This window comes from Microdochium trichocladiopsis (genome assembly GCF_020744255.1).
Source record: "Microdochium trichocladiopsis strain MPI-CAGE-CH-0230 chromosome Unknown B0I36scaffold_4, whole genome shotgun sequence".
NCBI classification, from domain to species: domain Eukaryota; kingdom Fungi; phylum Ascomycota; class Sordariomycetes; order Xylariales; family Microdochiaceae; genus Microdochium; species Microdochium trichocladiopsis.
Genome location: NW_025763547.1, coordinates 170453 through 195417, shown reverse-complemented (window position 1 = coordinate 195417; position 24965 = coordinate 170453). Strand labels below are relative to the sequence as shown.

Here is a 24965-nt window from a genome sequence, read left to right as displayed (position 1 = left end):
GAGGGACCGGATTGATAGCACGTCCTGCGGTTGTGCTGCCAAGGACAACTATCGAATGGTTCTGACACCACAGGAAGCATCTGCAGAGTGTTATTCAAACAATCGATCGCGGGGAAGAATGGGCAGCTTCCGAACCCTGCACGTGCCAGAAAGAATGCCAGTCCTCCAAACTGGAGCCTCACCACCACGCCAGGGTCGGGGGCACGACTAACATTAGAGACCCTTCCGACGCTACCCGGGATGATTGTCCTCGCGCCAACAACTGGCCAAAAGTTGGCAAAAAGGTCTTCTCTGCTGCACGATGCAGGGGCGCGGGGCATTCCTGCATCTCCAAGGAGTCGAGCGTTCCTATAAAAATGTAGGGGATACCGCATTCATCACGTTCTCCCTCTTTCCCAGTCGCCATTTCATCCTGTCATCTTACATGGTCACGCAAACATCATGGGCTTCCGTGTACTGGACGACGATCACGAAACTGCACTCAAAGCCAGCATCGAAACGTCTTTGTCAGCTAACACTGGACTACTTACCTGTCTGCGATACGAAGTCGGTCTGCCACTCCTCACGAACCCGCCCGAGGAAGAACTCGCATGTCACGAAACCGTCCAGGAAACCACCTTTGTCAGCGCACATATCTCGTCTCGCCTCCACAGCTTGTACTCGCAGCTCGCTGCCCATGCCACCGCCCTCACCAATGCCTCCGACTCAGCAACGAAGCTCGATACTGTCTCGCTGATCATCAAGGTGGCGGCGCAATCCATTAACAGAATCAAACCCTGCAATCACCGTGATTACCACTCTCGACGCCTCCATCTGCAAGACCCAGAGAATCTACCCCTGCTGCCCTTCGTACGTAGGCTGTCAGCCAAGTCCGATCTGACGCGTGGCGGCATCTGCGAGTCGTGCAACATTCGCCCTTTGTCACTCCTCCTTCCTCTGCAATGCGCAGCCGCCCTACCGCAGCTCACCACGCTGTGTCTACCTTGGTTATGGGAGAGACCTATGCCGTTCCCATCTCCGAGCACGCCTGTGCGAGAGCACTACACTCGGCACTGGGAGGGACCCTTGCGGGACGCGAGGCATGAATTCGGAAACGCGATCTGCCACCAGGAAAGGTACCTCTGCGGCAAGCAAATCCCAGAGAGTCTCAAGTCGATGGGACGAGGCCGAGAAGCTAGAGGTGGAAGTGATGGAGATAAGCAAGGTAGTCGCGTGTGCTGATTGGGACGCGCTTTAGATATGCTCCGGCCGTGGCTAGGGCGAGAGGAAGCCCGTCCAGCTTTCGTGTAAGACCTTTTGTATCGTTATCTCATATAACGTAATCCACGGGCGAGTGGCCCATACGGGCGAGTGGCCCACTTTCATTCACTATACCGAATCCAACTCTTCTTCACGCGTTTATTCCACCACGAAAGATGGAGACGCCTTCTAAAGAGAGTCAATTGTTCCTTGCTATCCAAGCAATGGAAAACGACCCAAACTTAAGCACCCGACGCGCTGCCGAGATGTTCAACGTCCCCCGAACAACCCTACGACGCCGAGAGAAGGGAGTACCTGCCCGACGCGAAAGCCCTCCGAATTCTACAAAATTAACCAAGCTGGAAGAGGAGAAGATTGTTGAATACATTCTCGACTTGGATGCGCGAGCATATCCTCCTCGGCTAAGTGAGGTTAGAGAAATGGCGAATTAACTACTCGCGAAGCGCGACAGGCCAGGTGTCGGAATCAACTGGGCCTCAACCTTTGTTAAACGACGACCAGAGCTCCAGACGCGTTTCTTTCGCAAGTACGACTACAAGAGAGCCCAGTGCGAGGATCCCGACGCGATAAACGCGTGGTTTCGGCTTGTGCGGAACGTAGTTGCGAAATACGGTGTCGCGGACTCCGATATCTACAACTTCGACGAGACAGGCTTTCAGATGGGCGTTATCGCGACCGGGATGGTCGTTACAAACGCGCAAAGACGTTCGAACGTTAAGATGAAGCAACCAGGTAATCGGGAATGGGTTACGGTTATCCAGGGCGTCGGCGCGACCGGATTTTACGTCCCGCCGTTCGTAGTATTTGCCGGCAAATATCACCTCTCGACCTGGTACTAAGACGACGCGATTCCTCGCGACTGGAGAATTATAACGTCCCTAAACGGCTGGACTATAAATGAAATTGGTCTAGATTGGATTCGGCATTTCGATCAGCATATAAAGTTGCGAACAAAAGGCGATTATCGCCTCCTCGTCCTCGACGGCCACGAAAGTCACCACTCGGTCGAATTCGAGCTCTACTACAAGGACAGCAAGATTATTACGCTCTATATACCTCCTCACTCGTCTCATATACTCCAGCCTCTCGATGTTGGGTGTTTTAGTCCGCTAAAGAAAGCATACGGTCGGCAAATCGAGCTCAAGATAAAGGCGGGTATAACGCATATCAGCAAGGAGGACTTCCTCCCCTCGTTTTTAGCAGCATTCCAACAGACAATAACGGAAAAAAACATCCAGGGAGGCTTCAGAGGGGCAGGACTTGTACCCTATAACCCAGAAGCAGTCTTATCCAAGCTCGATATTGTCCTGGGGCGGATGAGGGTTCTCCTAATCGGGGACAAAACAACCACCACGACGGAAGGGAGTTCACCGCTTGCCAGTTTCGGCGGTGTTTCCGGCGAGGTTCACTCTGGCCCTGGGCCAGAGTGAGGGCATTCCCAGATAAGGGGCCAAAGCAGATTTTCGACGGGGGAGCCAGCCACATCAACAACGCCCTGTTGATGCGACACTTGTGAGGGAATCTCTGATCATGGCATTGTCAGTCAATTGCGTACAAGAACGGGTGCAGAAGCGTAGGAATTCAATGGGGTGGAAAAATCAAGTCGGATTGGTGAAGCTGAGTGATGGATGTGAGGCTCCATGCTATGAAAAACGTCACGATAGCTTCAAGCCTTAAGTAGTACTGTACAAATATGCCCCTGATCAGTCTATCCCGCACTGCCCTGACACAGTAGTCGATTGCAGGGATTTTCGGAGCTTGGAAACGAAGTAACTTGAACCATGTGTAACGGTCTGTTAACGGAAAATCAGAGTCACCATGGTCTTCCGCGTACTGAATCCAGACATCCAGGCCCAGCTTCAGAAATCCATCTCGCCTACCGGCATTCTCTGGCCTAATGTTAGGGTTCCCCGTCGTTTTACCATACGTAGCGTCCCGGAAGTTAAATGTAGCAAAGTAGTCTAGATAGAGGTATATAATACTTGTTACGGTTTGCACCGTGCCTGACACGGTTAGCGTCGTGCACATCAGGATTGACACCGTGCACGACATGACCGTCTGGCCTAACCCAGACATCTGCACCCCCGTGGCTGACCTAAGGTCACCCGTATATAAGACCTTCAACAGGTCGTAGATAACCTTAGAAAGGACAAGTTTTACCATTACTACATTTGTACTGCTTCGCAACCATTAACGACCGAGACGTCTTAACTGACCGAACGAAGGGGAACCCTAACACGACTCAGCCTGTGGCCAGCGGCGGGTAGGTCCGGCAATGGCTGTTTCGAACATGTGGCGTGGCGCGCGTTCCTCCAGCCAGACCTATTTAGTGATACCGAGGCATGTTTTCCCCGCGCGCTTCTATTTCTGGCTGCCTAGAGCTGGAATTGCCTAGTCGAGCACCTCATTCAGATTGGCATATGAGACAAACCTTGGCGCCCCGGGAGGGGGGGGGGCAAATGGCTAGTGGTAGGCAAACATAACAAAGATGCGAACAAAGGAAACATCCCTGACAGCTCGAGTTGCGTGATGGCCATCTCCAATCGACCGCTTTGACGTCCATTGTAGAAGACTTGACAATACATAAATGGATGGCAATGCAGGTCGCACGGGATAACGTCCTGCACCAGAAACGAGCCCAAGCACAGGTTTGACCACGTCAGGATCAGGTGGCCGGTGGGCAGAAGTATCGGTGCTGCTGTCAACGTATTGTTTCATGGCGGGGAAGCTTTGTCGTGATCATTCGTCCATAGCCAACAGAACTATGCACGTACCCCTGCTGTGCACAGATTATGCGTGCACAATTACAGAAGCCAACGAGGCAGGACTTGGGAAGGTGTGTGGGGTGAGGTGGGGGTGGGGTGGGGTGGTGGGGATGATCGACCATTCGCGTGCGTGGCTTTCGACAACAACAAGTTCCCATTTTGCTGCACTCCCTCCCCCCAGCTGCACAGTTGTGCCTGCCACCATCCACGAGGTGGCAATCCAACCACCCGGATCCTGCTGCAACTTGCTTTGCGCAAATGACCAAGACGAAGTCGTCGGACCGCCACCGCCGCTTGCTGCCACTGCCCAAGATGGAGACCCTCTGGTCAGTGATCGAGGTGCCGGCCCTCGCCCGCCATGGACCGTGCTGAGGCGGGGCGACTCCATACCTATGTTAACAACTGACTGACAACGATTTGCAACAGGGACCGCAGCAAGGAGTGGGGAAAAGACCAGTTCGACAAGGGCAAGCGGCACCTCCAGGAGGCGGCCGGGCTCGGGGCCAAGCCAAACGTCGTCCCTCCTGGCGAGGTCGACATCCGCTGCGAGCCCCGGGTTGTCGAGATCGGCTGGCACCCCGTGGCCGGCCTTGCGGGCAAGTGGTTCGCCGAACAGACCGGCCTGGGCAAGCAGATCACCGAGCGCATCCACAAGTACCCTGATCCCACGCAGCATGTGAGTCGGCGTTCTCCCTTCCCTTCTCGGACCGGACCCTTTCAGAGCGGGCCCCGGGTCGATACAGTCACAGAACCATTGCTGACACGGACTGCCGGCTCGACACAGTGGGGTGTGCTTGTCGGCGGCTATGTTCATCAGCTGTGGATGGTGAGTTGGTGGCCAGACTGACAATGACCCGGCACGCACGCAGCGCCACTCACGACACGAGCAGGACGAGGATCTCGACGTCATATACATCAACGAGGTGCTCCAGCACGACCAGTGGCACACCTTCCCTGTCGGCAAGACACGCTTCAACGACGAAGCCCTCAGGCAAGCAGGTCAGCACTGCCCGTGTCTCTCTGGTCACCCATCCCCCCACGCCCCCTTACTTTCAGACCAGCTGACCCGCGGGCGAGCTCGCCAGGCGAGATGACCATCCACGAGATGCGCGAGAAGCGTGCAGCCTATCATCTCATCGAGAACAACTGCCAGAACTTTGCCAGCAACCTGCTGCGCAAGATCCAGATCGGGCACCACCGCGAGTTTGCCACGGCGCTTGCCGTGTACAACAACGCATTCAGCGCATCCCAGCTCAAGACTTTGTTTGAGCAGCACCCGGACGATGACCCGGAGCAACGTCCGGACGGCCCGCCAGAGGGCACCGTCGGGCTCGCCGAGAAGGTAATGGACGAGCAAACTACCCAGCTAGACAAACATGGAAACTAGACAACGTCGTATCCTGTCATTCGTGCATCGCGTGCCTCAGACCGTATGTGACGTCCTCGACTCGTGAAAACCAACTGTTGTCCCAGAGTCGCGGCCCCTTTGCGGGAATGATTTCCAGTTGAAAATGAGAGTGGGACCAGTTCGATTATCAGACAAGAACATATTGAAATGAGCACTTAACAGATCACAGTGCCCAGAAACGTCATCAAATCGGATGGACCTTCCTCGGTCGGCTAAGGAGATCAATCAAAGCGGAATGGCGGTGGAAATGGAAATTGGGAAAGCGAGTACATCTGTTTTTACCAAACACTTTCCCACTTTCCAATTCCGCCGGCTGAATGGTTCAGAGTACATGTGAGTGTGGTGGGGAATAGCTTCTAGTCAAGCCCGTGGAACCAGCTAAAATGGGGCGAGGTGCGAGAATATGGGTCGCTTCCCACAATTTCCTTGATTTTTGGCCCACTTGCTGACGCTCTTCTGTTGCCCATTCTGTTGCCTGTTCTACTGCCTATTTTGTCGCCCTTCTTGCATTGTGACTACGAATTACTCCAGCTTTATGCGGTACTGTAGATTCAGCTCATGATCTGATTTGATTCGGAATTGTTGCATACAAGCTAACTTCGTACTTAGAACGCGGCGGCAAGCCTGCGGCCGAGAATGCGGCCCGAGGTGAACTCCGGTGGAGATGAGAGATTCCGATTATCCTCGATGGTAATTAGACCTCAGACTCGGGTCCCATAGGACGTAAGAGGTGCCTGTCAACCATTAGTGCATGGAGAATGCAAGGAGAGTCAACATCAGCCTTCTGTCTAACTTCCGGCTGAGCGTTCCGGAGAGTCTTGCCCCTGGATGTTCCCGCCTCGCCGAGGTCAGTATCGCTAGGGCTGGCCGAGGTGTGTGTACACGACCACGGTGGCGGTAGGTATTTACCTCTAACCGGCGTGCGTACTGGCTAATGCGGAACACGTCAACATGTTTTGCAGCCTGGTTCATGCGCTTTGGGCAGGAGCAAGGAGTTTGCGATGAGGAGATCGCCAGGACCTTCGAGTGGATGCGGCTGGAGTTCCCGGAGCTCTTGTCGGTCGCTGGCCCGCCCTGCCAAACTGTTGGCTCGATGCAACCGACAAGTAAGTGATTCTCGGCTGATTCTCCACGTTCTATTGCGTATTGCATGGGGTATCAAGCCGACATTGCGTCCAGTTCGATTCTTATTCTGCATCTCTTGCTGCGACCAGAATGCAACCTACGGTGAGCTAAAGGCTAATATGAAGTTGTGAGTTGACCGAGACGAGGCCATGCCATTGAACGTAAAGCCCCTTGTCGACCGCCTTGTAAGCATACTGCACAGGTTGCGCGAAATCCCATGCCCACCCATAGCAGGCATCAGAGCCTCGTCGGTCTGCCCCTACACAACATGGATCAGTTTGTCGGGATGTCCTCGATATGGGCCATCGGGGTATGAGCCATGGACTGCTACGGTTGGACACGCATGTGATCAATGGCATGGACTTTAATAGCGATGCCAATCTCCGGACCGCTCCTCCCATGGCTTTCACGCACGATTTTGACATTGAGGGACTCTTGTTTGGTCAGCAGGGTTCAACAATCAACCCGAACGCGCTGCACTATAATGAGTCGCCCCATTCCATGTCCATTGATCCTACCTCTCCCTTTGGCCCAATGACGGATATGTCGGCCACACAACGGGATGGCGACAGCTTCGACTGGCTGACTGGTTTCGAGCACCAGATGTCGTTCAATAATGTCAGCGAAAATGCTGTCGACGGTTCATCGCCGTCGGCAGTGAGCAATGCCAGCCAGTGGGGCATCAGCGACGTTATGCTGGACGGATCCGGTGCCAACAACCCGGTCGTAACCGCTGGTACAAGCTCCATGTGGCAACCAGGAATCATAGGTCCTCCCCAGATGCCCAATCCTTACTCCATGGACTTGAGCGGTGCTGTCTTCCTTGATGAATGGCGCGCCTGTCTCACCCCAGCCGCCGGCACAAAAGAACATGAATGATATGTACTTCTCCACCCCTCCGCCTTCAATGAGCTCGCTGAGCCCTTCTATTATGCCCGGCCTGACCACACAGCCCATGCATTTTTGTCTGGCGAGAAGGAAGGATCTATAGGGCTGCAGGGGCTCCTGATGGACAATACAACACCCAAAATGAGTGGGCCATTGTCTGCTGACTAACACAGTTTTCCCTTAACAATTGGTAATGTCCCCATGCAACACTTCTGCCTGGCGGCTGAATATCTGAGAGTGCTATCTTAAAGGGCTGGACTACGCCTCCGGAGCCTTGTCCAGATGTATGAGGCGGGGTAGCCAGCCCCCGAATTTAGGCTGGCCAGGCTTTTTCTTTTAGGTCGCATCGCTTAAAGCGATCGCGAAGTAATGTCACTGCTCCGTAAACCTTGATGCCTCGCAGCATCCGCGCCTGACCATACGTCCCCTCACACTTACTAGTGGCGAGCTACGCTTTGCCAAAAGGATATCCCCCTTATGTTATCTTGTCGTACACCTGGGAGATGACGATCAACGTGAACTACGTTAGTGGTTATGCAGGTAACGGGTACCTTAGAATTCCGTCATGCAGGCCTACAAATGATTGTATCTGTTGCATGATTCATCTGACACGAGCCCCTCGTGTCCGCCACTCCATGACGCTAGGATGCACTTCGTCCTAGGAACTCTCCCTCCCTCCACGTGTGCCACTAGCTCTCATGTACCTGTAATGATCCCAGATCGATCAATGAGACCCCATAAAAGCTCGGGGATTGGTGGAATGGAACATGCGCCTGGAGGTGTTGTGCCACCCTCCTCCCTTTTACCCGTGGACATTCTCACAGGCGCAGAGTCGGGCGATGTATAAAGGCCATTTGATTCAAGAATAACAACCTAAAAATATGAGAGGGTTGGGCTTTCTATTGGTGCAACTACTACAGTGGTGCACTTAATTGCTGGTACGCCCAAGTCGCCGTATCTCTCTTTGACAGAGCAATTCGTTACTGCGCTCCATTACATGCTGCACCGATTTCCCTGTACTGCCTCGTAGACGTTCTTTCCGCTATCATGCTATGATGTGACCATTTTATCGCCGTCTAAGTCCCTGGAGATCCTCAAACATTGTACAAAGCCCGAAAGCTCCGACTAGATATTCGCAGAGTCGATAGCCTAAAGAAACTTGAGACATGCATATGCAAAAGGGACAACCGAGAAAGAGTGCTCCAATCTGGAATGGGCCGTTTCCTGTATACGATGTATCTGCATCATACACGGTCAATATTCACTGGCGTTCATGATTGACAAACGTTTTCACGCTCCATCTTCGGAGGCAGATACTATCCATGGCTCAAATTCTGTGGTTCTCGAGAATGGATAGGAACCATTGAATCGAACGAACTGGATCGACTTTATAACGATGGTTGTGTGAAGACATTGCACAATGGGACGTTCTATTAATTAGTACGAATGCTTCCAGTCTCTCATTAAACATGACAGTCCGAAACAATTGACCACTCTTGTCAAGTCTTGTTATGTAATACAAAAAGGTACGTTTAGGAATCAAGAGCTAAACAGCGCTCTGTTCTTGATAGCCCATTCTTCCAGGCCAAAGACCGGCGGCGCATACTTGTGCAGGTTGGCCACCGCCTTCTCGTAGCCCCCTTCAGCGATTGTCTCGCTTATAACGGACACGTCAGACTTAGCGATTTCCAGAAATTCTTTGACCAGCTGCTGCGCTACAACTTCGGGTACTCCAATCTTGACCAAGTTGTGCACGCCTTCGGTCGCGTCGATCTGGGTAATTTTGATGTCTCGTGGTAGAACCTTGCCGAAAATGCCAATAGCGTCCCGGATTGACAAGAGTTTGGGTCCGCAGAGGGTGATGGCGGTCTCCGGCCCTTCGACGCCACTAGGCAAAGCCTCAGGTCCCTGGACGAGCAATGTGGCCGCGGCCTTGCCGATATCCTCTGGCGCAAGCCAATCTAGTATGGTATCCGGGTAAGGAATCCTGACCTCGCCCTCGGCGATCATAGCTGTCCACCAGCGCACGTTGGTGTTGAAGAAGGCAGGCCGGAGAGCGACGTATGCGCCGCGACCGAATATTGTTGCGAGCTGGATCTCATACTGCGCATGCGCGTATCGGACATAGGTTTCCGGGGTGATCTTGGTAATGTCCCCCTGGACCATGGCGGTGCTCAGAAGCACGACAAACTCGATGCCGGCAGTCTTGAGGGCCTCGATTGCAGCCTTGCCGTAACCTGTATCGCCGTGGATCAGGTAGATGAACGCATGTTTTGCCCCAGTGGTGCGTACAGCAGCTTCCACCGTCTCAGGCTTGGTCAGGTCCGCTGAAACTCTCTGAAAGTTGCGAGCCTTTTCCTCCTCCGAGCTAAGACCCGGAATTGGCTTGGAGATGTCACGTAGGGCGAGAACCACTGACACGCCGTGCTGCTCGGCTGCTATGGCAGCCGCCGAGCCCACGTGACCAGTAGCACCAAAGACGATGACGGGTGGACTCATTTTGAAGGATTTTCTAGGTCGGAAACAGTTTGCTGAGTTTGAGCATTCAATACATACTGGGCGAGAAATGTAGTCAATTATATAGACAGTGATTTTGTCGTTTGTCATTGCCTTGAAAAGACTCAAGCAGTGAAGTAGACAGGGTTCTCTATGCACTGACGGAGAAGACAATGGTCCGGGTTCAGCTCGGCCACGGAAAGAGGAATTGCCCGGTCTTACTTTGTGGCACATAGCCGATTGGTAAGCTGCAGAACAGAAGCTGCCCCTAGCATCATCTTTAGGGAATACGGACATAACAACCACAGCATTCTCTCTATGCGCCGGGGCTCCAGGCAGCCAGAATCTCTTGGCGTCATCCTGGGCAAATGATTGTGTCGCATGTACGCCACAAAAGATTGGCAGCATTCCTGTGTACCTCATCTCGGTCGAGTAACGCCGCATCCCTGTGCAGCCCGGCCACCACAACGGGCATGACGAAGAAAAAAGCAACTTGTCTCCGGCGTGGCAGTCCGCTCTCGTTAGAGCCACGTACGTTATCTGGGCGGCCGTGGCATTTGACCGCGCTCGCGGACCTTTTCGCTTATTAACAAGAGTGAGCTGGCCTGCCAAGCCGTTGTGCTTACCTGTGTCGATCCCTTTGCTTTCAAAAGACGGGCGGCTACTCAGCACGACTGGCCGCATTGGCGATTGACTCCTAGAGGATTAGGAGCCTAAATCGTCGTGGCACGCAATACATCTTCACAGGCGCGTCCCACCGGTTCTAGCCAAGCGTGCGTTATCTAAAGTGTAACAACTAGCTGGAATCCCTACTCTCGATCGGGCCAACCGCCCCCGTCCCTATTTAGTGGTGCTGACAGCAGACTTTGCAAGGCGCGGACGATTCGGCCGAACAGGCCCGCGGACGAAGGCTCCGGCAGAGGCTGAGCCAGCCGGTAACTCCCCCCAGGGAACAAGCTTTGCAGCAGATTGCTAGCATAGTAGCCCCACTCGTTTAGGCGTAGAAACTGACCGAACCTGAGTGAGGGTTACTTATTATAGCTCAACAGAATGTCGCTAAGAGATAACTAACTTCCACTTAGCTAGTAGCGTCTTGCTTTTCGGCCTATAGCAGCCCGCACCCACGATAACTAGCGTGCGTGAATGCCTCATAATTGTTACGGGCTCGGGCTCTGGCCCGAGCCTGGGTGGGTCAAAAAGGGGGAGACAGGGGGGGGTAACAAAACCGTAACGCGCTCACGGAGAGTGCGAACTACCTGCTTTTATTTCCCAAGTTCGTAGTAAATCTAATACGCCTAGTATCTGTTCAGACCTAGGGCCAGTACTTAACAGCAGCTAACTATACGACAGCTGGACTCACTAAGCCGGCGCTAGAACCCCTAGACTGCTCTTCGCATAGCCTCCAAGCATTATCTCCATTCTGAGTCCCGGCAGGATTTCCATAGCTATTAGACGCGCTAATATCTTGGTGTGTAGACATGGGCATTTCTAAGTAGCTTAAGAGGTGAGAATTATCTATTTGTGTAAATGCTGTTTCGGAATTGTGTAAGGCGTTCATTTCCTCGCTGTACTGCCCTCTATCTGCTGCCTTGGTGGGTTGCGGGTTTTCTCTACGGGCCTGGGTGAGATCGGCTAGTTGTTGAAGGTCTGCGTCGAGAGACCGTATGAGCTCTCCCTGCCTTTCTGCGATGCGGTGGAGGAGGTCCCGGCTTTTGTTTGCTTCATCTAGATCTCTTTGTAGAAGGTGTTGTTGCTGCTTCAGAGAAACAATCTCTTGTTTCTGGGCTTCCGTATAAGTCTTCCATTCTTGTATCTTAGTATCGTGTACCTCGGACCAGGCCAGATGCACCCTCCACGGGACGTCGTACATGGTTGTTGGATAGTAGTAGTTATTGTTAAGTACTGGCCCTAGGTCTGAACAGATACTAGGCGTATTAGATTTACTACGAACTTGGGAAATAAAAGCAGGTAGTTCGCACTCTCCGTGAGCGCGTTACGGTTTTGTTACCCCCCCTGTTGTGACGACCCGACCAACAGGTCGCAAGATCGGGCCAGGGACAAGGGCAGGTCATGCACGCGGGGCAGCACACCCCTGGTTACATAAGCATCCCATTATGTCAGCCAGACGGAAGTGGATCGCTGGGATCACCACAGATCCAAGACGATCCAGGATCACCGAGGATCACCAAGGATCCAAGACGATCCAGGATCACGAGGAAACCAAGTGATCCAGGGAACCACGATGAAGGACAAAGGATATATAGCACCAGGAGGATCTCCTTGTAGACAGTCATTACCTTTGTACTTCAGCGATCAATCTAAGTATCACCCTCACCCTTCACTTGACCTAGTCACTCAATTGATCCGAGTGTGATATCTCGCAAGAGACACGAACGACAACCCCCTCGAGAACACGAGAAGCACGGAGTCAGTATTGCATGAGGTCGCTACCTGCCTTATTCAGAACATAAACCCCACCGCGCCGATCAGACGGTTGACCCCGGAGATCGGATCGTGACACCTGTCTCCCCCTTTTTGACCCACCCAGGCTCGGGCCAGAGCCCGAGCCCGTAACATACCCTCTGTCACGATCCGATCTCCGGGGTCAACCGTCTGATCGGCGCTGTGGGGTTTATGTCCTGAATAAGGTAGGTAGCGACCTTATGCAATACTGACTCCGTGCTTGTCGTGTTCTCGAGGGGTTGTTGTTCGTGTCTCTTGCGAGATATCACACTCGGGTTAATTGAGTGACTAGGTCAAGTGAAGGGTGAGAATGATACTTAGATTGATCGCTGAAGTACAAAGGTAATGGCTGTCTATCTAGGAAATCCTTCGCATTATATCCTTTGCCCTTCATCGTGGTTCCAAGGAGGTGTGTCTCTGGATCGCTGGATATGTTCCGATCCACATATCCTGGATCGCTGGATATGTTCCGATCCACATATCCTGCTGACATAATGAAATGCTTACGTAACCTGGGGTGTGCCGTCCCGCGTGCATGACCTGCCCTTGTCCCTGGCCCGATCTTGCGACCTGTTGGTCGGGTCGTCACACCCTCCTCCTCCCCCCTCCTAAGGTGGTCGGTGTCGGGACCGCCGCCCCGGACTATCGTTCCTCCGGACTATAGCTCGAATTGCTTACCGGATTTAGTAGCGTATCGCGTAGCCTCGCCTCTCGCGATATAGTTCACGCGTAGAAACCGCTTGGCTCCCGCGTAGGGGTCGCTTAACTACCGCGTTACGTTGGTCGAGCGTAGCGTGAGGGTCCGGGTACGCTCGTATCTGACGTATGTCCAGACACGACGGCTGCCCGAGAGTATCCCTTTGCGGTCCGGGGCCGAGTCTCCCTTCCCCTCTTGCTGGGGTTCTGACTCTCCTGGTTCCCTCCGTCTCTGTGATCCGGTGTGGGCGGCACGCCTCCGACGACCGCCTAAGGGTGGCCTCCCGCGGATTGGCGTCGGGCTCCCGTTCCTTCCTCCGTGGAGTTCCGCCCTCCTCGCTCTCCCTCCTTCCCGCAGTTCGGGCCCGGGTGCGTCGCGCGCGCCGCGATGCCTCTGCTAGCGCGCTTCATCTATAGGCGTAGGCCCCGCGTGCCTCGTGTGCTGGTTCCTGCGCGGTGAAAAGAAGGCCCGGCGCGCCTCGTGTGATGGCGCCGCCGCGGCGAAAAGTGGGGCGCGAGCCGGCCGGGCGACGTGCGCTGGCCGGCGCACCGGACCCACGTGGTGCGCTCGCCGGGCAGGCCGCCCCTCCTTCTCGACACATATATAAAGCCCTCTCCCACCTTCCACCCCCAAGTTTTTTCCCTCTTTCCTCCTCCTCAAGTCGCTCTCGCAGCTGCCCCGCGTTGGCAGTTTTCTTGCGTTTTTCTCTTCCCCGGTTTCCGCGCCGCTTCCGCGCCGTTTCCGCCTTGCGCCCCGCCACCATGTCTGCCGCCGTCGACTTCACTCCGGGCAGCACTGCCACCGGCTCCGGTGGTGACCCGCCTCGCCGCCCCAGCGGTAACGGCAAGAAGGCCCCCCCCTCCCGCAACGACAACAAGAAGCGCAAGCGCCGCGCCATCCACGGCATCGAGCTGGAGGGCGACTCTTCCGACGAGGAGTTCGCACCGCCCCAGGACGCAGGCTTGCCCTGTGTCATCTGCATGACGCGCGCTTGCAAGACGGGCGAGTACGACTGCCAGCCCGGTCGTGGCAAGTTCTGCGCCGCTTGCGTCAAGGCCCACAAGAGTTGCGACTAGGGTTCCGACATCTTGCCCCACGACGCCAAGGCACGCGCTGCTTGGAAAGCAGTCCCACGTGCCATTGAGGCAGGCGGACACATCACCACCCCGAAGAAGGTGAAGACCGGCACCACCAAGGGCAACAAAGCCGTCTTGTCGCCCGCGTTTCGCGCCATTGCCGACCGCATGTTGAACATCCTCGAGGACTTCCCTCGCCGCCGCTTCGCCAGCGAGACGGGTGCCGACAAGAAGTCCGGTAGCTCCGCCTCGAAGGAGCTCGTTCTCGCCCCCACTCCGTCGGGTGCCCGTGGCGGCAGCGCCAACAACCATCTTGTGCGCATTGCGCAGTTTCTCAACAACCGTTTCGACCACATCGACCGCCGCTTTGATCAGCAGGAAGAGTTTAACAAGCAGGTCGCTAGCAACCTCAGCGACACCGCTCAGCTTACTGCTCACTTGATGCAGTCCATCGGCATGATTCCGCAGCGTGGCCTCCCCGCGCCCACCCCCTTTGGTGGCCGTGCTCAAATTGAGTACGACCCTCCCTCCAGCAGCACCCCGTCGACTCCGTCTCGCACCCCCCGCGCCACCCAGCAGCGCCCTCGCGCCAACCGTTCCGGAGGACGTTCGGGTCGCCGTGAGCGTCGGCCGGAACTCCAGCCAACCCTCCCTCCTGTCGTTGCGGAGCCTGAGCCCACCCTCCCTCCTCTCGTTGAGGAGCCTGAGCCCACCAACCCTTTTGTCGTTGAGCAGGCTGCCCCTGCCCAGGGCGATGTCGACTCGGATCTCGGTGGCGGTGACGACGAGTCCGAGGTGTCCGAAGCTGAGTAAGCAGTCGGAATGCTTGGAGTACCTTGACGTGTACTAGATGAAGGTTGAGGGTTCGCGAGTTGGGTAGGGAATGGGGGAGGATTGGGAGTTGGCCGAGTTGGGAGACGTTCATGTACCGTAGCCGCCGTAGCCGCCCCCCGCCCGTTGAGGGCCCGAATACCAACCGCATCAGCAACACCGGTGCCCCCGTTCCGTTTCCGTAATGAGCTTGGTCCGTCGTTGTGTCGGATGTCCCCCCATTCTTTCTCGAATTCATCTAGGGCCTGCGTGTCCTCCACCGCCGAGATCGGTTCCCACGTCGGCTGGTTCCATCCCGTCCACTTGACGAGGGCCAGCCGGGGCCGGCCGCGGCCCCTTCCGGTCTTAGCAGCCAAGATGCTGTCCACTCCATACTCTTCCAGTCCGGGGCCTTCCGGATCCGAGCCTACCTCGACCGGTCCCGGGTTGGAGACCCCTCGGTCGTGGCTCGGGAGGGGATCGTCGGCGGCTCGTTCGACAAGGTCGACGTGAAAGGTTTTATGGACATCCCCCGGGACATCAAGTTGTACTGTGAGCGGGGTCGGGACGCCGGTAACTCGGTAGCGACCTCTAACCCAGTCGAGCTTTTTACTGGGGCGTTGTGTCTTTAAGTTTCGCAGGCTAAGCCAGACCCAGTCCCCAACTTGGAAGCGTTCCGCAGGACGGCGGACGCGGTCTGTGGCATCCTGTAGTTGCTGCTGAGCGAAGGCGATTGCGGCTTGGGCTAGTTCAGTCCCATCCCGGAGTCTCTGTATAAACGCTGTAGCTCGCCCGGCGGGGCTGTTCGCGCTCATCGGGCATGCCTTGACCGATTGTATCGGTTCGACGTCAAAGCCATGGAGGAGCCTGAAAGGGCTCACCTTTGTTACGGACGAGTCCCGGTTATTGAGGGCTAGCTGGCAGGCCGGTAGGTGCATAGGCCAGTCTAGTTGCGAGAAGGCTACGACTGTCCTTAGAGTCGCCTGTACTTCTTGGTTCGCCCGCTCCGTCCCACCGTCGGTCTGGGGGTGGTAAGCTGTCGATAACAGCTGTTCTACCCCCGCGAGTTGGCATAGTGTCCGCCAGAAGAACCCAACCCAGTCAGAGCCCCTATCACTTATTATTTGGGAGGGGAACCCGTGGAAACGCCACCAGACTTGCTTAAACCGTTCCGCGCAGGCGTCTGCCCTCATTGAGGTTATCGCTTCAAGCTGTACGTACTTGGATAAACGGTCAGTAATTACCATTAGGTATCTAGGGTCTTCATTAGACCTAGCTGGTAGGTCCGTCATGAAGTCGATAGATATCTGTTTCCAGAATTGGTCGGGTGGGGGAAGGGGTTGCAGGAGCCCCTGTCTTCTTTGCCGCGAAGCTCGGGCTGCTTGGCAGGTACAGTTTCGGACTATCTGGGCCGCGGTCCGGGACATTCCGTCCCAATGGAAGCTTCTTCGCAGGATGTTGAAGGTCGAGTTCCGTCCTGATGTCCTAATAGTGGCGAGTCGTGGGCTTGCTGGGCGAGGCGAGTAGTTAAGGGTTCTGCGGTAGGGACCCAGATCCTCCCCCTAAACAAGAGAGCCCCGTGTGCGCTCAGTGTACAATCCGCAATCTGGGCGATAGTCTCTGCCTCTTTGGAGAATTTCCTTTTCCCCTGCTGGACGTCGGTAAGGCGGGCCCTATAGGCCCCGTCCTTCGTTACTGCCTCGTCCCAGAGCAGCTGGATATCGTTCTCAGTAAAGAGGTCCCGTCCCCGGGGAAGATGCAGGGCGCCCGTAGGAGGGGGTTCCCCTGTGCCCTCTTCCTCCCCCAGGAGAGCAACGGAGATTGGTTGGAGGAGCTGTCCTAGCCGCGGCTCGCTATCGGCTGCATCCTGATCTCGCCGTGATAAGGCATCGGGACGGAGCCCTTGTGCCCCCGGTCTGTAGCGGAGATTATAGTGGAACAAGGATAGAACCTCTCCCCATCTCGCCTGCCTCTCGCTTAGAAGCCGTGGCGTGATGAAGTACTCGAGGTTCTTATGATCTGTGAGAATCGTGAACGGGGAGGCCACACTTCGCAATTCAGGGGCCCACGCTTTGAGGCAGGAAATCACGGCGAGCATCTCCTTATCGTGTATTGGATAGTTCCTCTCCGCGGGCGTTAGGGCCGCTGAGTGGTAGGCTACCGGGTGCAGAATGCCGTCGACATACTGGGAGAGACATCCGCCTAGCGCCTGCCCTGAGCTGTCAGCTTCGACAACGGTTTCACGATCAGGGTCCCACTGCGTGAGGACCGGGTACGAGATGAATACACTCTTCATATCTTGGAAAGCCTTCTCCTGGTCGGGCCCCCAGCGGAAAGGGACGTCCTTGCGTATGAGCTGGGTGAGAGGTGTAACCATGTCGGAGTAGTGGCTTACGAAGTCCCGGTAGAAGTTGGCAAACCCTAGGAAGCTCCGCACCGCGCGGACATTACGGGGGGTTTCCCATTCGGAGATGGCCCTAATCTTCTCAGGGTCGGGTCGGACTTCCTTTCCAGCCTTGACGATGAAGCCGAGGTACTTTACTTCCTGTACCGCGAATTCGCATTTCGCCCGATCCAGGAATAGTCCGGCATCTAATAACCGTCCTAGAACCTTGCGGACCCGGTCCATATGTTCTTCGCGGCCCCCGGAGGTGTAGATCAGTATATCGTCTAGGTAGGCTGTAACCGAGTCCATCAAGTCGTTACCGATAGCCCGATTAATATACCTCTGGAAGGTAGCCGGTGCTCCGGCTAGGCCGAACGGTGTAACGAGCCACTCAAATAATCCGAACCTTGTACGGAAGGCTGTTAGGTGCTCTTGGCCAGCCGCGACGCGGACTCGATGGAATGCAGCCCGGACGTCCAGCTTTGTTAGCCATTTCGCGCCGGAGAGGTTCCGTAGCGTTTCCTTGATAAGGGGAAGCGGGTATCGGTCCTGGACTGTAATCTTATTAAGGGCGCGGTAATCTACGCAAAACCGCCAGGCCCCCCCGGGTTTCTTTACAAGAAGAACTGGGGCCGCGGTCGCAGAGGAACTTGCCCGGATCCAGCCCTTATCCTGTAAGTCGGTAATCTGTCGTCGGAGCTCTAAGAGATGATCCCTTGGCATATTATAGAGCGGCCCCACCGGTAACTCGTGATCCTTTCCCTCCTCATCCTTCTTGAGGCGGATATGATGGTCCATAGAGCCACGATGAGGGGGTAGCTGCATTGCGGTATCCTTGTTGAACAACTGCGTGAAGTCTCTGAGTTCCGGGGGAAGCGGTTTCTCCTCGGGCTCGACCGGGTTCCTCGCCCGGATCGCCGTATTAATATCGTGGATACTGACCGCCATTACAGTCGTTCCCTCTTGGCCCCCTTTCCGTAGGAGGCGTCTCATTACCGAGCCCGAAACTCTAGTCAGGCGCGAGCGTCCACCCCTCTGTTCGGAGGTCCTTACTTCGAGGTCCCAAGCCGCGCCGATATTCAATGTTCTCCTCTGGGCGTCCATCCGTACTCCCCAGCGTTTAATCCACGGAAGGCCTAAGATTAGGTCTCGGGAGAGCCCCGGGATAACGTAGAGGGCGGCTGGGCATGTCCATCCATCCACGTCGAGGTACGTGCGGACGAACGTTTTGATTGCCGGGGCGCGGGGAAGGTTCCGTGCTACCTTCAACTCCCGCGGCGAGTGGAGCCTGATTCTTTTCAGACCGAGGCCTCGTGCCGCCTCCTCGCTGATTGCTCCGTAACAGTCACAGCCGCTGTCGATTTGCACGTCGAAGGTTTTCAGGGAATGGACTAATATCGGCACTAGGAATGGTAGTTCGTTCATTTGCGCTTCTATCTTCCGAAATTCCTCCGCCCCTTGGGGACCCTGTACTTCGACTGATTGCGGGTGTGACCCTGGTCGCCTTGGCCGGAGACTTAGGCCAAGGTCTCCTCGTTTTTTGGGTCTTCGTGGTCCGGCTCCGGGTCGGAGTATCCCTCATCCACGGTCAGCGTCCGTACTGCCGTCGAGGGGCGTATCGCGGGGGCGAGGTTGCAGTCCTGAGCGAAGTGTCCTTTGGCTCCGCAACGTAGGCAAGCCCCTTGCTTCCTTCTTTCGTCGAGGATCTCCTTCGAGACCCAGTTAGCCCTCCGTTTGGGCTGCCCGTTTCCGCTCCGTGGTTGGGAGCGGCCCTGGCTTTTCTTGTTGGTGCCGTATTGAGTTAACGCGTTAACTCCTGTCATCCGAGTGTCACCCTCGTTGTCTACGAAGCGAGTCCGCCTCGGGGTTAGCGTATGGCTTGGGTGATTGCGAAACCGTTCTTCCATTCGATACGTTTCGATATCCGTCGCGATCGATCGGTATTGGTTGACCGCCAATTCGTAGTTATCCCTGGAAACCCCGGCTCCTACGCTCTTTTCGCGGATTTCCGATGAGAGGGCTCTTCGGAGACGGGATAGGCGTATTCCGGCCGACCATTCGTGCCCCCCCGCTAGGGCCATTTTTTGTTCGAAGCGCACGAAGAATGTTGCGAAGGACTCATTCTTTCCTTGCCGAAGGTTGTCGAGTTCCGCTTCAGCAACCTGCTGTCGGTGGGGTTCCCGAAGACGGTCTCGAGATACGATAGGAATGCGTCCGTGTTATAGCCTGTCCCCTCCCCTGCTGCTTCGTAGTAGGCCGCGACTTGCGCCTGGACCTTAGGGGAGAGATTCTGCCATAGGTACACCCATTGGTCCTCTGCGGACCCGATGAAGTGCTGGTCGGCTGTAAGCTTATGTCGGATAGTAATCTTCCAGGCCGCGAAGGTTTGCTTGTCGCCATTATAAGGCTCTCCTTTCGGGAGCGGTTTCCGTAGGGTGAGCGGCGGTGTCGGATTAGGGTATGGGCGAGTCGAGTTGGCGGGATATCCGCGTGCCGGGCTTATCGAGGGCGGGGAATGCCCTGCACCGTCCGTATTTGCGTCGCCGGGTGCCCTTGAAGGGAGCGGTGTCTGCGCTGCCCGCAGTTGTTCGATTTCGACGCGCATTCGGCTGAGTCGGTCTTCGAACGTATCGATGCCTGATTGGTGATTGGGTGGGGAGCCGTTAGGGAGGGTTGCTTCGTACGTGGCGCGGAGGTCGCGCATCTCGATCTGCATAGCGTCGAGCCGTGCTCTTAGCTCATCGACCTCGGCCATATCCGAGGAAGAGGAAGTTCGTAGTATGTTAAGTACTGGCCCTAGGTCTGAACAGATACTAGGCGTATTAGATTTACTACGAACTTGGGAAATAAAAGCAGGTAGTTCGCACTCTCCGTGAGCGCGTTACGGTTTTGTTACCCCCCCTGTCTCCCCCTTTTTGACCCACCCAGGCTCGGGCCAGAGCCCGAGCCCGTAACAGTTATCTAGTACAAGATATTTTAGCAGTCTACGACAATAGGTCAACGGTACTGTATTATAATATGGTAGGTAGATGTTTCATTCACACAGTGGTGTGTCGTAAGGGGGTTTGCGCATCAAACACGATTCATACGTCGTTAGCGTTTATGGCGCAGGGTCGAATCTGGCTGTAAGCTGGCCCATTTATCCACCTCACAACCAACGATGGGCCATATGATAGTAGAACCCGTCGTAGGAAATAACCGAGGCTCTAATATAGTAGCAAAAGGAAATGCACTAACGTAATCCACAAGCGACCCGCCCACACAAGCGACCCGCCCACCTTCTACGCACTCGTACGATCATATATAAGTTAAATCAACCATAACGCCTTAAATCAATTCAAACTATTCGGAATCCTCTTCTTCAGAGGCAGATACAACTTTCTGACACGTACGAGCATTATGCCCGGGCTCGCCGCAGACGCCACATCGTCGCGCGCGCGTTTCGGGCCTCCTCGTACGACCACTATTCTGACTCGTTTCCGCTATTAACTGCTGCGTCGCATCGATTTGAGCCTTCAAATCCTTTGCCTGATCAATCGTAAGGGACCCTCCTTTCTGTAGCTGCTTTCTTTTCGTACGACGACGGCGGCTGAGGCGGTCGTTTGCATCTCGAAGTTCGGCGAGCTCTTGGCACATAAGGTCCTGCTCGTGTACCATCATTATGACGCCTTTTCTTAGCTGCCGTACGCTCTCAACAATGGACGACGGTGAGCTATTCTGGTGTCGTACGATGCGATTTTCAATATACTTCGTCTGCGATTCGGTCTCAATTGGGTTGTTCGGCGTCTTTGAAACCCATGGGGGTGGTAGTCCAGCAGAGGAACCTGGCGGTGTCGGCGTATGAAACTTCGTATCTAGCTGTGAAATTATATAATTCGGGTCGTACGGTACTAGGCCTGTCGCTCTGAAGCCTGCCTGGATGTTTGATTTGGTCATTGCAGCGTCGTACGCCTTATAAAAGGCTGGGAGGAAGTCCTCCTTTGAAACGTAGGTTACGTACGCCCGCATTAGACCTTCGATTTCTTTACCGTACGCCCGTTTCAGAGGTCCAAAGCACCCAACATCGAGAGGCTGGAGCTTATGCGACGAGTGAGCAGGCATACAGAGTGTTACGATATTCTGTTCTTTACAGTAGAGCTCGAAATCGACGGAATGGTGGCTCTCATGGCCGTCGAGGATGAGGAGGCGGTAGGTACCCTTCGTACGACTCTTCGTATGGAAATCGAAGTGTTTTACCCATTCTAGGCCTCTCTCGTTCGTCGTCCAACCGTTTTCTGAAAGCGCGATTACCCAGTCGGGCGGTAGGGGGCTATTCGCGGTCCAGGAGTTGAGGTGGACCTTCCCGGCGAAGATGATATACGGCGGGATTGAATAGCCGTACGACGCGATGCCCTGGATTACTGTAACCCATTCCTGATTCCCTTGTTGTACGGCTCTTGGCCTCCCGCGTCGATCGGAGGTCGTAACGACGGTTTCGGCGGAGATTTTACCCATCGCGAAGCCCGTTTCGTCGAAGTTATAGATGTCGTCATCGTGGATCCCGTATTTCGCGATTATGTTTCGTACGAGCTCAAACCACGCGCGATACGCGTCCGGATCCTCGTAGAGGACCCTCTGGTAGTCGATTCTTCGATTTAAACGCGTACGGAGCTCAGGTCGTCGTCGTACGAAGTTTGAGGCCCAGTTCGTTCCGACGCGTGGCGCGTCGCGTGCGCGGAGGAGTCGATCCGCCATTTCTCGAACACCACTAAGGCGCGGTGGAAACGAACGCGAATCTAGGTCGAGTACGTATCGTACGATACTATCCTCTTCGTACGAGGTCAAGTTCTGGTTATGTGGTCGGGTATCGCGTTTTTGCTGTGCACCGCGTCGTCGGTCGCGAAGTGTCGTACGAGGGACTTTGTAGATCTGCGCAGCCTTTCGTACGCTTAATTTTGGATCGGATTGAAGCGCGTTTAGCGCTAGAATAATATCGCCTTCATTTGATTGCTGTGGCATGATTTTTGGTGGAGGAATATGGGATTAAAGATAGCTTATACGAAATGGAGAGGAAAGTGGGCGGGTCGCTTGTGTGGGCGGGTCGCTTGTGTGGGCGGGTCGCTTGTGGATTACGTTATTGTATGTTATTGATACTCTCCTTTCTTATAATATGGTTCCCAACTTAGTTCTCTATATATGTATGAAGTAGAGGTAATATTATACAAGGGCAGTAGCACTGGAATGCGAAGAGATAAGAGATTACACTCTCCCGAACCCCGGACTTGTCTTCCGAGAACTGATGGCCGACGAGGAATACGCGGCTAATGTTCGTTCGGTACTACAACGGGCGTGGCCGCAGTGCGCCTACATCATCACCGGCTATCTCGTCGCTGTCAACCCAAAATGGACCAGGAGATCGAAGAAAGGACGAAGCGCCGAGGCCAGTGAGTCATTCTTACAGAGCCAATATCGAGAGTTAAAAACATCGGGCGAGTAAGTCATTGCCCTGTCGTACTCCTTTGCAAGGCTCTCCTATTCGCTAACAACGACGGCACTATTTGTGACGAAAAGGTTTGAGATCGGTGAGCCCGTACGTGCAAGGCCTCGATCGGGGATGAAGACGTGGGGATTGTAGACTGTGATTCTATAGAGGGGAAGTCGTTCAATCAGATATGGGCTTGTCTCGTGGCTCTTCACAGCCTAAAGGTGTTACCATCGAAAACAATCAGTAGAACTGGCTTTATACGTGAGGTGTGCATTAGCGTGAAGGACGTTTATTGCAGATCTTGCTTCGTATCTGCCTCATTTTCTCCTACCAAGTTCAGCATCGGCGACGCCCTTATCATGGGAGTGAGAATAAACGCCACAATTAGGTCAGTCAGCCTCAAATATGGCTGCAAGTACCTGGCAATGACCATGTCTTTCCACGAAAGCCATGCCGACACCCGAGCAAGCCTTTTCGATATTTTCATCACTATGCTCATACCCTTGATCCTGGCCTTCTTATAATCGTGAAAGGTCTTCTCAATCAAAGGTATGACTGATCCCGTTTGTTCGGGTGTAAGTAATCTCAACATATCTCGAATCTAGTTGATAAGCACTATCAGGTCGATAACCCCCTCATTGTATCCCATGCCCGTGTGGGGATCAAGCTTCCTTACCGCATCACCCACCAGTACAATACGACCGTGGTACCAACTAGATATCAAGCCCTCTTCGCAGTCATACAGCCCAATATTACCTCCCGTCAACTTCAAATCACGTACCGAATAGTCTGGCATGACCATCAGATGGGCCCAGCGCTTCAGCATCTCATGCTTGTCATCTTCTGTGTAGTGGTGATGTCTCGGAGCCGGTTTTGTCAGCTTCTCATAGATGGCGAAGCAAGAGACCTGGTTGCCGTGTAAGAATTGCGTTGCAGCGCCGTAACTGACGCCGTCGCATTTGACACGTAATGGAGCATCTGGCAATGGTTCGACTTGGCTTACGAGTACCCTGTAAGTGGAGTGGTACGGCCTTTGATATTTCTCATCCAGGTCGTGAGGTGCTTTATGTTGTCGCAGAGCCTCCATGCACAGGCGTATACGGCTCCGGACCCCGTCGGCACCAATGAGAATGGATCCGTCTTCAACGTGGCCGTCCTTACAAATCACCTGAACACCACTTTCATCCATAATTACACTCTCAACCTGCCCCCCAAGGAGTACTTTTGATTTGGCTGCTTCTGGGAGGTTTTTGTATAGCGCCTCCACGAACTGAGTGCGGAGTAGGATGCGGAGTCCCCAGCCGTGCCTGAAAGATAGCCCGTTAGCTCTTGCACAAGGCACGGTCTCCTGATTCAGCGAGGGAGATTCGATTAGGATGCGCGCTCATTATACCTACTGTTTCTCGATGGTAGATGGAAATTCAGAGACGTCGAGCTGGCGCGAATTGTCCCCAGAGATAACGATGCTGGTCCGGAGAGACTCCATCAGAGGATCAAGAAACGTATCAAGTCCCAGCTGTTGGAACATGCGAGGTGTCTGCGGCCAGATCGTCATGACGGATCCGACCTTTGGGACTGGATCTACGTGCTTCTCTAGGATCACAAAGTCGATACCGGCCTGGTGTAGTATGTGTGCCGCAGTTAAGCCCACGAGGCCGGCCCCGGCAATGATAATGCGGAATGGTGGCGTTTGCGGAAAATCCATAGCGTACCGTCGTCGTTCGGAAGTTGTTCGGCTGTGAAGTAATCCTCGCTCAGCAGGAGTGAGACATGATTCTTCTCTAATGGACACGTAGAGCAGCAAAACAGCTGGAAGGTGGCTATTCTGAGCCTGTGTTGCGATGCTTAATTTATTATTTGATAAGAATCCTCCATCGCCCCTGAACCACGCTTCGTACCCACTTTGGCGTTGTTTAATTGGCTTCGCTTGCTGAGCTAGTGCCTTAGCAGGAAATGTTGGATGGATCGGAGAAGCTCGGTATGTTTGCAAACAGTCGTCTGCTGACCCCTACAGTGCCACTCCACACGCCACGTAGTATTCTCTTAATGTCTAACAGAGTTGTTGACTGTTCACAAGTAGATAGTATCAACCAGAAAGTGTTTCATGCATCAGCTGTTTTACACAAA

At 54.5% G+C, this 24965-nt stretch overlaps 5 protein-coding genes across 5 annotated transcripts; 3 read left to right on the top strand and 2 right to left on the bottom strand.

Moving 5' to 3' along the window:
- The first annotated feature begins 529 nt into the window (after nt 1-529).
- Nucleotides 530-1239, top strand: B0I36DRAFT_319724 (uncharacterized protein). Its single transcript, XM_046153447.1, has one exon. The coding sequence runs from the start codon at nt 1003-1005 to the stop codon at nt 1219-1221; it is 219 nt and encodes a 72-aa protein (XP_046013440.1). The 5' UTR covers nt 530-1002; the 3' UTR covers nt 1222-1239.
- A 2961-nt stretch (nt 1240-4200) lies between these two features.
- On the top strand, nt 4201-5431 carry B0I36DRAFT_319719 (uncharacterized protein). Its single transcript, XM_046153446.1, has 5 exons — nt 4201-4351; nt 4452-4701; nt 4810-4851; nt 4916-5024; nt 5111-5431. The coding sequence occupies exons 1-5, from the start codon at nt 4284-4286 to the stop codon at nt 5410-5412; spliced, it is 771 nt and encodes a 256-aa protein (XP_046013439.1). The 5' UTR covers nt 4201-4283; the 3' UTR covers nt 5413-5431.
- Nucleotides 5432-6855: 1424 nt separating this feature from the next.
- B0I36DRAFT_361391 (uncharacterized protein) lies at nt 6856-7437 on the top strand (the record flags this gene model as incomplete). Its single annotated transcript, XM_046158469.1, has 1 exon — nt 6856-7437. The coding sequence occupies one exon, from the start codon at nt 6856-6858 to the stop codon at nt 7435-7437; it is 582 nt and encodes a 193-aa protein (XP_046013438.1).
- Nucleotides 7438-8985: 1548 nt separating this feature from the next.
- B0I36DRAFT_361390 (uncharacterized protein) lies at nt 8986-9945 on the bottom strand (the record flags this gene model as incomplete). Its single annotated transcript, XM_046158468.1, has 1 exon — nt 8986-9945. One exon carries the CDS (start codon nt 9943-9945, stop codon nt 8986-8988), a length of 960 nt encoding a protein of 319 aa, XP_046013437.1.
- A 13494-nt stretch (nt 9946-23439) lies between these two features.
- B0I36DRAFT_347788 (uncharacterized protein) lies at nt 23440-24543 on the bottom strand (the record flags this gene model as incomplete). Its single annotated transcript, XM_046156605.1, has 2 exons — nt 23440-24016; nt 24236-24543. 2 exons carry the CDS (start codon nt 24541-24543, stop codon nt 23440-23442), a joined length of 885 nt encoding a protein of 294 aa, XP_046013436.1.
- Nucleotides 24544-24965: the final 422 nt, after the last annotated feature.

Excerpts from the sequence above, each read along its gene's own strand:
- B0I36DRAFT_319719 (XM_046153446.1), top strand. The coding sequence starts at position 4,284 with ATGACCAAGACGAAGTCGTCGGACCGCCACCGCCGCTTGCTGCCACTG. Across the intron at positions 4,702-4,809 it reads ACCCTGATCCCACGCAGCAT|TGGGGTGTGCTTGTCGGCGG; the intron begins GTGAGTCGGCGT and ends GGCTCGACACAG. Across the intron at positions 4,852-4,915 it reads ATGTTCATCAGCTGTGGATG|GACGAGGATCTCGACGTCAT; the intron begins GTGAGTTGGTGG and ends CGACACGAGCAG.
- B0I36DRAFT_319724 (XM_046153447.1), top strand. The coding sequence starts at position 1,003 with ATGCCGTTCCCATCTCCGAGCACGCCTGTGCGAGAGCACTACACTCGG.